Source organism: Helianthus annuus, chromosome 5 (assembly GCF_002127325.2).
Source record: "Helianthus annuus cultivar XRQ/B chromosome 5, HanXRQr2.0-SUNRISE, whole genome shotgun sequence".
Classification (NCBI taxonomy): Eukaryota; Viridiplantae; Streptophyta; class Magnoliopsida; order Asterales; family Asteraceae; genus Helianthus; species Helianthus annuus.
Window position 1 is genome coordinate 107,419,089 of NC_035437.2, and position 14,486 is coordinate 107,433,574.

Below are 14,486 nucleotides of genomic sequence, written 5' to 3' on the forward strand. Positions count from 1 at the left end.
GACCTATGGTTGATTATGAGAAAATGTATTCTCCAGTGGTGGATGCATTGACTTTCCAATATCTTATTAGTCTGGTAATATATAAAAGAGAATTGACATGCATTGACTTTCCAATATTTTATTAGTGGTGGATGCATTGACTTTCCAATATCTTATGCGTCTTATGAAAGTTATGTATCACTTGATACTAAGTCAAATAAAATAAGTTCTCGAGAATATTATGATTATTATATAAATTCAGATCTGAATACATATACATGTTGTATATGTTATTGAATTGAATATAACTGGAACTCCCCATGAGTATCCTAAAGCATTTGAGTGCTTAAGAGGTCAATTGAAACACCTTATGGATGTAATTATTATGCACCAATACTCCAATAAACATACATAGAAAATGTGTACCTGGTTATTATGGCATCTCAATGTACACAGTGTACAAACATGGTACAATATGGATTTTGGATATAAAAGCAAGTGTTCATGATATTTTTTGCATATGATATAGATATCTACGTGTTAAAAGGGAAAATTTATGTAGCAAAACTTCTAAAGAATGAAAGCACATGCATATTTGGATAAGATGGAAAGAATTCTCTCATAGATTGATAATGCTAGAAGCATTAATGATGTCAAAACCTCAAGAACGTATTATATGAAGTTGACAAAATACGTATGCACTAAATAGTCAAAACGAGTGTTGTACAACTCGAGATATTCGCATAAAGAGGGATATAAGTTTGATTAAACTAGCCATGTTCTATGAACATTCTACTTTTAAAAGTTCGCTATAATCACAATTTACAATAATGATGTCTAGGCATCATTGAGAGAAATTGTCGAGCTTTTAGAGGGAGAATTTTTGAATGACCTTGGCAAATTATTACTCGAACTACAGTTCAAGTATATATGTAATTATATTTTACTAACCCCTCAAGTTTATCTAGAAGATGATGTTTGGATATTTTAGTATAGATATAGTTGAACCTTAAAGTATGTTAAAGGTTGTTAAGTCATTTGTTATAAGAAATGTCTATTATCATCTCCTACCAAAGTAGAGATTCTCATTCTAGAAGTACCATCGTTAAATGCATAAGTGCATTAATATGTTTTACTAGCTATGTACGATTATAATATCTTTCACTTGAGCTTATTGTCATGATATAACCTTTGTCAAGCGAAGAGACATTGGAATGAGTTCAAAGAAATATTTTAGGTATAAACGATATTTGATTATATTTTACTAACCCATCAAAACAAGTTTGGTTAGTCTTGTAGATGCAGGAATGTAACAAAACACAGTCATGGACATATGATAATTTTTGGAAAGAGACACCTAAAGTCTCGTTAGAATATTATACAACATTGTTCAACATAAAGGATTGCACACTAAGGGATCAAGCGACAAATCATTCGCTACAAAGGCTTTATTCGACTTGTAAGGAAGATGGACACACGTCACTTAAAGGATACATGTTAAAATGAGGGGGAGACTTATTCAAGTTGCACTCTTTTTCCCTTAACTAAGTTTTGTCCCATTGGGTTTTCTTAGTAAGGTTTAAAATGAGGCAACATACCCTGATCCAGAAGTATTAGGGGGAGACAATACACGTTGCACTCTTTTTCCCTTAGTTATGGTTTTATCCCACGGAGGATATCATAGTTCAACTCATTATCAAGCTACCTCGATATGACAACAAATGTCCGTTGTCCGATTTGTCCAATATTTGGGTATAAGATATATATTTATTTTATTGTGATTTTGGTAATATTTCATATTACAATTTTTAGTATTTTGGTGTGATGTATTATTTTCAAGGTTCTTAATTTTTAGTATAACTAATACAAGCAATATACATGTAGCACATAATTTTTGTGACTTCTAAATATATATTTTCCTAAATATATACTTAGCCATTTTTATTATCAAAAATCAACCTCCAATACTTGTAATTTTTATAACAAAAATTATGGCAAATTTTTACATTAAAACCATGATCAAAAATTACTTGTAAACACTTGTTTAAAAATATTTTTCTAAGTGTTGAATTTTTACAAAAATTTTTCCATAGTTTCCCTTGAGAAGGGAGGTTTCCATGCTTATTAGTATATCATTTTCTTTTCAAAATTTCATCATCAATCATCAACAATCAACCTACAACTTACCATGAGCCATTACATACACTTCTACAAGATGGTATGAACTTGAAGCTTTGTAAAATTTTGTAGTATTTTAACATGATGTTTAACATGTTTAACTAACGCTAAAACCATGGCTTTTATTTCTTAAAACTCATTCTTACAAATTTTCATTCTTCACAACTTGTAACTCATTTTTACAAAAATTAATCTTCTTGAATTTTTCATGTTTCACATACTTTACTAGTCCCATTTAATCACCTAAAACATGGTTATTTTCTTTCAAAACCAAATCATGTTAAATCTTGATGTAAACTTTAATTTCTTGAAATTTTTATCTTTGAAATCTTACATTTTTAAGACATACAACTTGTAGGAATCATCATCCTACACAAAATCAAGTTAATCTTCAAGTTCACACTTAACATAAAGGATGCTCAACTTAGATTTTTCAAGATCCATCCTCATTCTTGCTAGATCATGTTTTAAATCATCATCTAGCAAGCTTTATGTGGTGATCTACACCATACATTCAAGAAATCAACAAACAAGTTTTTCACATACACTTAAACAACTTAGATCTTCATGATTTCAAGCTTTATGTTTATGTTCATGTTCTTGTTTTGGTGTGATTAGATTATCTTGTTACTACATACTTTAACTACTCAAATCAAGTGTAAAAACAAGATCAAGAGAGCTTACTACTAGCATAAGGGCTAGGGAAGAACAAGATGCAAGATGAAGAAGAAACTAGGTGGTTAATAGCTCTCCAAGAAGGTCCTTCAAGTCTCCTTGCTTGTAACCTTCCTATGTATGCTTGATACACCTTAGAAACACCTTAGATTGCTTGGAAATGGGCTAGAAAAATTTAGAGGAGAATGCGGTGTTTGGTCGTGAGCTTGGTAAGAGAGGAGAAGATTTTTGTGAGTTTGAATGTTGGTGAAATGTTAAGTGATAAGTCTAAGGTCTCTTGCTTCTTTATCTTCCAACAATCTTTTATCTCATGGTTAATATGTTTAATATCTACTTAACATATCAAATAAAATAATCAAGAAAATAAAGGGGTGTGGGACCCCATCTAACCGTCCATAGGGGGGGGTCTTGGTTAGTTTCCAACTACTAGGTACATGTTAGTTAAGTGTTAAGTGTTCTAGTTAGAGGTTTAAATGTGTTTAGGTGTTTTAAGTTGTAATATGATGTTTAATGTTGATAACTAGCTTCATGATGTTAAAACAATGTTTCTAGTTCAATTTTGGTGGTTTGGGTAGTGTCCGGTTGTTTGTTTGGTTACCGGTTTATTAAGGTGCTAAATTGCGCAATTTAGTGTGCTATGAGGTACCTTTTATGACTGTTTTCATTCCCGACACCTAACAAGTTATTTTGGACAATTACACCTTATTTCTGCATTATATTTTGGTGTTAAAAAGCTGATTTTTGCTGTTTTCTGCAGAATTATGCATTTAGGTTATGTTTCGGACACTTTTTAGTGCTTAAATCGTCACTCGGAAGGCAGTTTTATAGTCCCTACTTTCCTACATAGTATTCTAGTGTAAACTTTGGTTTCGGGACTCATTATGTGTCCTAACAACATGTCTGTCTGAGTACTGAACTCCCGTCAGTACTTCTAGTTTATCTGATTATTGTGCTAGTTTCGTCTTGTGCACTAATTGAACTATTCCGGGTTGCATTTAATAATGATAAGCAACATGCAACATGTAATGTAATTGTATATCTTTGAAATTAAACAGGAAATCATTCATATCATAAGTTCAGTCATGCACAGTCATAAAGTACAAATTATTGTTCATATTGTACAGAAATTACATGAAAAAGTGCCAGTTGTCACACACAATCCTTTATTTAGAAAACTCATTACGCGTTACGTCCTTTATCACTAACCAGGTTAAAATTTTCAGTTAACTCTAGTCATGTGCATTGCCATGAGGGCAATTTGGTCAATTGATTAATATATGTATATTTATAACATATCCTCTTTGTAAGTTCAACCAACACAACCGACAAATCAATTCTAGTCATCCATCTCCTCCACCACCACAGTCCCACCACTACCACCACCCCAACCCTCTGGCAACCACAAGCACAACCACCAACTTCGCAACAACCACCACCATCTTTGCAACCAAAACCGTCATAACTCACCGAAGTTTATCAAAACCCGATCACGATCCAGAAAAATCAATAAGCCTAATAACAACTTAATTCTTACCTGAATGAACCCACAAGTGAATCTTGGCTTGCAAAGCAAATCCCCCAAATCAGCTCCATCTAGGGTTTATACTTCATAGGTTTCAAACTTTGAATCGACTATTGCCCCATATCAGCTCATCTTGCAAACCAAATTCCCCAAAATTAATGCTTCAACTTTGAATCGACTATTTCCAGATCCAGAAAGCAGATACAACTTCATCTCACACGGAATCTTCATCATCTCACATCGTTTTAAGATGCAGAAATCAAATGGAGTTCATCGTTAAAGGTGATTTTATAACAGCTGTGTTCGGATCTACCGGAGACTTTAGCCAACAGATCGGTGGTGGTTGTAACACACATTTAATACATTGCACATTTCAAATCGGAATCTGAATCAGAAACCAACCCAAAGGTCGGATCTACGATTACCAGATCTAAATCAGAAATCAACGCGACGGTCGGATCTACTGCTTCCAGATTTGTGTACAGAAGCAACCAGACAGTGTGGTTGTTGTAGATCCAGACAGTGTGGTGGTCACAGGCAGTGGAGGTCGTTGTAGATCCGTCAATGATGGCAGTGTTATGAGTTTAGAGAGAGATAGTTTAAGGAAAGACACGTGTCGGTGGTTGTAGAGCCGACATGGTGGTCACCGACGATGGTGGTGGTTTTAGTTTAGACAGAGATATTTGATGGAGGAGAGACAACTGGTATATATTTATTTATTTTTAACAAAAAGTTACTATTTTTTTTAATTTCTTTTCTATTTATTTAAGTAAATGGGATAAAATGACCATGATACCCTCATGTGCAGCTCACATGACTAGATTTAACAATAGAATCTAACCTCTGTTAGTGGAAAGGGCGTAGTGTATAATGAGTTTTCCAAATAAAGGACTATGACTGTAATTATTGAAGTTAAAGGCTATCCATTGCAAACAACTAAAAATATAAAGGACGAAAAGTGTAATTTACCCTATATATATATTAAAATAATCATAATAATAGTATAAAATAATAAGAGCAATTTGGTCATTTGACAACAATGAACAGAATAGTAAGAGTGTTAAAATTTTGGATTCAAAAGGTTAGAAAATAAGAATTCTAGTACTTAAAAGTGTTAAATTTTTTTATTTTAGACTAAGTACCACTAAAACTAAAATACAGGGTCTCAAAACTAATTTACTAGTATTATTAGACTTTGTGATTAAAATCGAACGCGCCCAAGGATCCAAATCCCAACGTTTACATTCGAGTGTTTGAGGGTATAAATGGCACCCGGATTCGACCGTTGCATATTTTTTTCATATTCATCAATCAAACCTCTCTGATATCATCTGTAATCGTCTTCAATCTCTACTTTTCTGCTGTATTCTTCTTCCTATTTCTGCTGTTTATCTGTATTCTTCTTCGTATTTACCACACACAACAATCCAGAAACCCCAAAATTCACTAACCTTTGAACAGAACCAATTTATTTATCCCAAAAGTTGAGTACAACAGATATATTACAGCTTTTTTTCATAGAGGCATTTAGTCGAACACTTGGTGTGCATTGTAATGGGTAAACGGAGAGTTTCAGTTTCGGATAATCCGTCGAAAGATCGAGAAGAGTCATGGAAAAAGATCTTTAAAGGGCTCGTTGATATGATTGAAGATCAACAAAGACAACTTGAATCTCTTGTTAAAGAGCGAAAATCCCTTGAAAAAAGGTTCCAATCGCAGCATGATCGATGGGTTTTCGATGTTAAACTCTTGGAAGATCATATTTCACAGGTGAGATATCAATTTTTTATTTTCTTAGTTTTTTTTATCATTATATTTGTGATGATCTTGATGGAATTTCAGTTATTTGTTAGATAAAGTTTTGTGGTTTTTTAGGGTTTTTTCTTAATTGTGAATTGTTGCCGTTTTAGATGACAAGAGACTCCAAAATTAAGGACATGGTTCGGTTTGTGGAGAATGCGAAGGCGAATTTGATCATCTCTATGAAGCAAAAGGAAGCTACTATGAACAAACTTAAATTTGGTTAGTTGTTGTTCTTCACTTTACAAAAGTTAGTAAACTTGTTTCCTATGTATGTAAATCATTGATGTATTTAATCTGTATATCTTTGTATATAGCCTGAGATGATTTGTTGAGTTGGGCCATATTTATAACTGCTCCAGTTTTTTTATTAAACTGGATTGTTACAAATCTTACAGAGCTGGCAATACGTGTCATGCTCTGTTAAACGGATCGGTACGACACGTTTGACGTGACTACCGAACCTTGAAATGCTTGACTTCACGCACATTTCATTTTCTTAAACAGTAACACGATATACGCCCCGCTTGTGGTATGAGCATATAATGTATATATGTGTGGGCCATCGGGGGCAAAAGTGAAAGTGCACCAATTTTAACGTTATTTTACTAATTTCGTGAAAATAATGTTAAAAGCTGAGGACGGTTAATCATGCATCATGTGATGGCGTTGATGGCTGAAAGGCAAAAGGGTACATGCACTAATCAGTCTTTGTCCCGATTGCTGAGTGTTATACGTGCCTTATGTCCAAGGCTTGATGCAAAACTACTATCGAGCCGGGGGTCTCACTGGAAGCAGCCTCTCTATTCTTACGGGGTAGAGGTAAGGGTGTCTCCATCTTACAATCCTCAGACCCTACCTTTGCTTTGCTATTGGTGGGATTTACTGAGTATGATGATGAAACAGTAACACGATAAAATTAAAGTTACCAAAATTTATAATCCATTTTAATTATTTATATTATAAACAATGTTGTTTTGATAAACCGCGTCAAATTGTTGTGTCAGTCTAGTAACCTATTTAACACGAGAAGTTAACCGTGTCATAAACGATTTAATTAGGTTGAACCCGATTTGACCAGTTTACTTGAAAGGTGTGCTTTTTGGGTAGGTTAAATATACAATCTTAAATTTTCTTTTGTGAGGGTGAAATTGTCTAATTTAGTTAAACTTTACATATATTGCAGAAGAAGTAGACGATGAACGAGCTGATCTGAAACTTCTCTTTGACGAGGTCTCTCGGTTTTTAACCGAGCCAAAAGTAAGTTTAATCGAATTCCATTAATAAGTAGTTGACGCCTCTAGTCATTGAAAGTTTACTAACGTTTGATATTCTATTAGCAGCGTGTAACTCGAAGCAGCGGCAAAGATGTTGTTGAGTCATCATTAAAAGCAGAGAGGGATTTTGCATGGAACCAATATATGAAAACCGATAACAAGCTGCAAGAACTCATTAAGAGGACCAAATCTGAAGTTGAAGGTGCGAATGAAAAGTTGCAGAAACTGATATATGATTTGGAGCAATCAGAATCGTTAAACATGGAGAAAGACAGAGAGATTTCATCGTTAAAAGATGATATGGTTGTGCTAGAACTTGATTCGAGAAAAAAAAGTGAAGAAATTTCCCGACTTACTAAAGAGTTGGAGTTGTTAAGAGGCGATTCTGATCGCTCTATTACACCTGTGTTACGTCGTTGTATGGCGGCGGATTCATCAAAAAACAGTCGTTCGAGTGATATGGCTATCGTCAAGAAGGTAAATGAAATGATCCCGTTTTGTGGTTGATTCAGGCTTATGTTTTATTTCTCACGGGTCAAACCTTGTAAAATAAATGAAACGATAACAAATGCGGAAATGGGTCAAATGGGTTGGAGACCTAAAGTGTATTTTTAATGATTAAAACCTCCTAAATCGTTTTATAAATAAAAGTAAATTGTTATTCTAATTTTGTACTTTTATTTGTCTTCATATATATATGGCACATTACTTTCTTTTTCATTTTCAAAGGGGAATGGTTTTGTTGGATTATGTTTATGTCAAACAGGTCAAAAAGTTGACCAAAGGTTATATTTTGACGAAAAGTACGTTACGTGATTTTTTACTTTTTAATTAATAAATAAAAGTAGGAGGCTAAGATCCATCATTTCTTCTTCTTGGTACATAAAACGTACAACTGTGTTATAAACATGAGATATAAGGTAGTTAAACGAGTTGCATTCATGTTTAATAGTTAATACTTGTGTTATTTGCGTCGTCAGAGACGTGTAAAACACCTAATAAATCACTTTATTCAAAAAGGTATATAAGTATCAAAATTATATGATATCTGTAACCACTTGTTCCCGTCCATACAAAAATGACCCGTTACCAAACCCGCCCGGCCCGCCTCTAATATGGATAATATAAAAGCGATATGTATGTTGTAACACTTAACTTTAATATCTGCAGGGAGGAAGAAGTTCCAAGAGAAAATCAACAGAATCCAAACCAATGCTTAGAAAACGGCAAGCTACATAATTTGAGTGATTTTTGTTTTTTTTTTTTGGTGTTGATTTTTCTAGTGTTACTGTGTTAGGAAACGGCAATTAGCCTTTTGTATAGAGTGTGTTTTTTAGAACACCGACTCTTTGACTTTTCACGGTCAACTAGTCACCTTAGCAGTTGTCTAATTTGAGATTAGAATCCTAATCCGTATGTAGTTAATTATCTTAATGACTGTCTGCATATTCATCCATGAATGCAAAATTTATGTAAGAATTGTAATGCATTTTGCCTTTGTATCATTTCCAGTTTGTTCTTGGACTTCTTTGTGTTATAATTCCATTTTCGAGGTGTTCACGTCCGGTTCAGCCGATTTTGTTGAAAATTCGGGCCGGACCGCTATGTGTGGTTTCGGAGAATGACAAACCAAACCCAACTGTCTTGCTGGTTTAATAGTTCGACTTTGGATCTTAAACCAGCCAAACCGGCCAACTTGCTTCGGTTTGGACGGTTAGGTCGGTTTCAACGGTTTATTAACTTTCCCACTTTGCCTAAATTTAAGGGGCGTGTGGGTTTGTGTTGTTAAAACTACTGTTTTGCCTTTGTTATGACATTAAGTTGTTTTGCTGGTATTTGAAATTGTTTATCTTAGTACTTACGAGTCATGTTTTGAAAACCGGACCGTTGAGTAAAAAGTAGAACTGTCTGTGCCGCTAGTTCAGTTACAAACTAATGGACAAGGCACAAATGATCAAGCAGGTTGACCAATTTTGACTTAAAACCTATTTGAAAGTTGATATATTAGAGATGTATAAAGGATATTAGTTACCATGTGGGAATGCTTATTAGTTATTCAAATGATTGCATTATAGTAAGAATCAAAGTACATTAACTCCAAAAACAAACATAAGTATTTCACGTGTACAAATCAAACATAGGGTGGATCAAAACCGAACTCTTGATGAAATTACCAATCACTCCTCCTCTTCTTCATCCTCCTCTTCATGATCCTGACCATCCTCTGCCGTAGCATCTTGGTATTGCTGGTACTCCGCCACCAAATCATTCATGTTACTTTCGGCTTCCGTGAACTCCATCTCATCCATCCCTTCTCCCGTGTACCAATGCAAAAACGCCTTTCGCCTAAACATGGCTGTGAACTGTTCACTCACCCGTTTAAACATTTCTTGAATGGATGTCGAGTTTCCAACAAATGTTGAAGACATTTTAAGCCCGGTTGGTGGGATGTCACAAACGCTTGATTTGACGTTGTTGGGAATCCACTCAACAAAATACGAGGAGTTCTTGTTTTGAACGTTGATCATTTGTTCATCAACCTCTTTTGTACTCATTTTACCTCTGAACATGGCCGATGCTGTAAGGTATCGGCCATGTCTAGGGTCAGCTGCACACATCATGTTCTTAGCATCCCACATTTGCTGAGTCAGCTCTGGGACGCTAAGAGTGGCGTATTGTTGGGACCCACGAGAGGTCAGGGGTGCAAATCCCACCATAAAGAAATGGAGACGTGGGAATGGGATTAGGTTAACCGCTAGCTTACGTAAGTCGGAGTTTAGTTGACCGGGAAACCTCAAGCAACATGTCACACCACTCATGGTTACCGAGATCAAATGATTCAAATCACCAACTGCAATGTAAACCGATCAAATAATTGATTAGTTTCGAACTTTTACATTCAATAGACCATGCTTAACAAAAAAAGGCATTACTATAATGTATACTTACAACTTGGAGTGGTGAGCTTCAAAGTCCTGAAACATATGTCGTAAAGCGCCTCATTATCGAGGACCATACATTCATCGGCATTCTCGACCAGTTGGTGCACTGAGAGCGTTGCGTTATAAGGTTCAACGACTGTATCAGAGACCTTAGGTGAAGGGAAAACCGAGAATGTGAGCATCATCCTATCGGGGAATTCTTCTCGTATCTTTGAAATTAGTAGTGTCCCCATACCTGACCCCGTGCCACCTCCAAGCGAGTGACATACTTGAAAACCTGTCATCATTACAACACAAGGTTAAAACTGACCCGAACCCATTCACAAGTTAACAACATACCTTGCAAAGCATCACAATTCTCGGCTTCTTTCCTGACAACATCAAGAACAGAATCAATCAACTCAGCACCTTCAGTATAATGGCCCTTGGCCCAATTATTCCCAGCACCGGACTGGCCGAAAACAAAGTTATCGGGCCTAAATATCTGGCCATAGGGGCCGGATCGAATACTATCCATAGTACCAGGCTCCAAATCCATAAGGACAGCGCGGGGAACATAACGACCACCGGATGCTTCATTGTAGTACACATTGATCCGTTCGAGTTGCAGATCGGCTGTTGAACCTTTGTATTGTCCGGTGGGATCGATACCATGCTCATCACAGATTACTTCCCAGAACTTTGCACCGATTTGGTTGCCGCATTGGCCTCCTTGAATGTTTAATATTTCTCTCATTGTTTTTGGCTTTTGTGATGAATAACATGTAGTAAAATGGAAGCATGTTATTATGGTATTAAATAAAGGGAGATGAAGAAGGCGTTTGTATAGGAGGAGGTTGATGGTGTGGTTTTTTTCTACAGTTATTGTAACTGCCGGGTTTCCATTTCTGGTGGTTGGTCTAAACAATTTGAAGTTTTAAACTTCGTATTTTTAAATTTTAAATAATTTATAACTGAAAGTTGAGTAAGCAAAAAAAAGAGTTTGAATGACTTTAACGGAACAAATAAAAAACTCGGTTATTGTGAGGGTACTCGGGGCACCCTGATCGGTTTGTTTTGATTTTGCGACAACACCCTCGCATGCGGCTTGGGTAGGGATATCGGCTTATGGGATCGGTACCATATGCCGATTGTGATTTATTGGGAAATTGATAGAATGTGAGGGTGACGATCATTGGCGAAGCTTGAGATTTCCGACTGGGGGGTCGAAAACGTATATATATACCCAAAAAGTTCTATAAAACCAGGAGGTGAAAAACGTGTATACCCAAAAAAATTTATACAAAAACTACATACTCTTCGCTACTAAGCGAAAAGTTCGAGGGTCGGTCGCCCCCTGTTGCCCCCACTATGCTACGCCCATGGTGGCGATGAAGTGGATGTTCCTCGTTGGTTGGTGCCATTGCGACACTTTTATATGGGTGCCCTTACCAATTCGGTTACTTTTCTATGGATTTGATTAAAAATGAGATGACTATCCCTCATTGATTGGTGTCATTATGGTACTTTAGGTATGGTTGTGATCCGTACCATTATGTAAAGTTTCCCAAAATATGTGAGTAAAAATGGCTAAGGGGCTCTTTGTTTCAACTCAATGGGCTCTTAAATGGTTCAAACTATTTCTGCTTGTTTCGCAAGTAGATGTGACAGTTGACTCAATCTGAATGGTCCCAATCTGAATTGGTTAGCTAAGTAGCAATGGAACGGGTACGGGATCGGGATACGGGGACGATACGGGAACGAGGAACGGCAAAACTCAAAATTTCAAGATACGGGTACGGCAATAAAAAATATAAAAAAATAAAAATATATTAAACAAATTCCAAAAATACTACATCTTCCAAAGGTAATTAATTATCAATAATCAAATCATTTTCAAATTCCGGTTCATCTAGTGAGAGATCGGCAATCCATAGAGAATTAGAGATAATGAGACTTGAGAGTTTAGAGATTAGAGAAGCCGAATATGATAGGTCTATTTATTTAATGGCCGGTTGTGGAATTTGAAAGGGTTAAAACCCTAAAATTAAATGGAAACGGGTTGGATACTTCTACCAGATACGTCCCCGACATTGGAAACGTTTAGGAAACGTCCCCGATGAGTACCCGTGGTGTTTCCGTCCCCGACAAGTACCCGATACGGGTACGACCACATAAATGGAGTCCCCGTGCTACATAGTTGGTTAGACATTTGTCCTTGAACAACGGTTAAACATTCTTCTGGCTCTTAATGGTTCTGACCTCCTATTGGTTTAACATTTACCCATTCAGAAGTTGTCAAACAAATGTATAAAACACCAAGACGTTTTTCATATTCAAATCAAGAGATCATGTTTTTGGATAAAAAGAAGAAAAAAAAAATGAGCACTTTAATTTATAATGATATAACTTTTTTTCTTGTAACAACGCAACCAGCAAGGCGTAGAAGCAAATAATGGACCAGGACCATATATCTTAATGTTGGTTTAAATACAAGAAGATCTCAACCAAGATACATGAATTAGGTTTGCCAATCATTGCACCATTCCCGATTATGCTCTAATGTCAACAATGTCATAGAGTGACCGGGGAAGATAAAAGTATTTGGAACTAAAAGGAGAGCCCAATGAACTTGTGGTGGAGTGATAAGGGAGAGATTTGGGTTTTCAAAAGACTCAGGTTCCCCTCATTAGGGTGTACGGGGCGTCTTCGGTGAGGGTGTTCGGTGAAGGCTTTCCCCGATCGGGAACACCGCCGCCATCCCCGCGGGGTCCCGAATCGGGGTTGATTTTGGGTGGTGGTTCACCGATGTAAATTTTGCGTGGATCGAGGAGATGACCGTTGACAACGGTCGACTTTTTAATAAAAAAAAAAATCACTTTTTTTAAACTAATATAAATACCCAACTCATTCTCACCCTTTTTTTATACACAACCCATCTCATTCTCTATATTTTTTTAAACTCTCCAACCACAACCATTTCACTTTTTATTTTTTATACTCTCCAACCAAACCCCCTCCACTTTTTATTTTTTATACACCGAGCAATGGAGAACCGACCCCGCGAGGCCAAGAAAAAAACTAAGGGACGGGTCTCGAAACCGTCTCGAGATGGTTCGAGCGGTGCAAATGCTCAACCACAACCCCCTTTCGGATACACTTCACAACCCCCGTTTTTTTTCCAACAACCTCCACACCCCTCGTTTTACAACACCCAACAACCCAATTTCGGCTATTTTCAAAATTTGCTATCAATGGACGCTCCTCCTCAATCCCCCGCCTTCGACCCATATGCTTATCGTTCTCCACAAGTTCCTTCTACACGAGGAAATGTCGAACGTCCTCTACCTATTGACGAGGACGACGAGGACGATGAGGTAGTGCCCGAAACTCAAAATTTGGGCGACGACGACGAGGAAGATGAATATAATGTGGACGAAGACGCGGGCAACGAAGAAGACGAGGCTCGAGAAAAAAAAGGGAAAACGGTGAGCGAAAAATGGACAAAAGAACAAGAAGAGGCGTTGGCGAAGGCGTGGGTACATTGTTCTACCAACAAAAAAAAGGGCAATCAACAAAGTCGCGAAAGTTTTTGGGGTAAAATTTTAGAGCACTTTAACAAAACTATCGGTGGAAGTAACCGGACCGTTCATCAAGTACGGTCTAAATGGAACCCGATGCATTCGAAAATAAACTTTTTCAACGGCCTATACCAACAAGCGGTAAAAATTATATTTTATTTAACATTGCATATTTTTTATTTTTTTCTAAGTTCATACTTTTTTAACACTTTCTAATTTTTTTTATTTTATAACATGTAGGATCGCACACGAGCAAGTGGATGTCAAGATCTCGACGTGATGAAAGTCGCGTTAAAAGAATTTAAAGAAAGATTTCCAAGCGGTTTTCAACACATCGAGGCGTGGGAGGTTGTTCGAAAACACGAGAAATGGGCCCAAGTACCATTGATGGGCGAGGAAGGTGAAGGTTCGGCACATAAAAGAAAGCCCGTTGACGTAGACTTTTCGATACCGGATATGAACGAAGATCCCTCGCCACAAAGAGCACAACGGCGAGACAAGCGTCAAGCTACATCGTCCGAGGGAAGCTCGGCCGAGTTGGCGGCACAATTCA

At 36.7% G+C, this 14,486-nt stretch overlaps 2 protein-coding genes across 2 annotated transcripts; one reads left to right on the forward strand and one right to left on the reverse strand.

Moving 5' to 3' along the window:
* Positions 1-5,570: 5,570 nt before the first annotated feature.
* LOC110940905 (polyamine-modulated factor 1-binding protein 1) lies at positions 5,571-8,865 on the forward strand. The gene is made up of 5 exons (XM_022182470.2): positions 5,571-6,124; positions 6,265-6,376; positions 7,341-7,414; positions 7,498-7,908; positions 8,602-8,865. The coding sequence occupies exons 1-5, from the start codon at positions 5,909-5,911 to the stop codon at positions 8,668-8,670; spliced, it is 882 nt and encodes a 293-aa protein (XP_022038162.1). The 5' UTR covers positions 5,571-5,908; the 3' UTR covers positions 8,671-8,865.
* A 669-nt stretch (positions 8,866-9,534) lies between these two features.
* On the reverse strand, positions 9,535-11,215 carry LOC110940904 (tubulin beta chain). Its single transcript, XM_022182469.2, has 3 exons — positions 10,713-11,215; positions 10,381-10,650; positions 9,535-10,282 (listed from the first exon to the last, which is right to left on the reverse strand). Exons 1-3 carry the CDS (start codon positions 11,107-11,109, stop codon positions 9,609-9,611), a joined length of 1,341 nt encoding a protein of 446 aa, XP_022038161.1. The 5' UTR covers positions 11,110-11,215; the 3' UTR covers positions 9,535-9,608.
* Between the last annotated feature and the right edge of the window lie 3,271 nt (positions 11,216-14,486).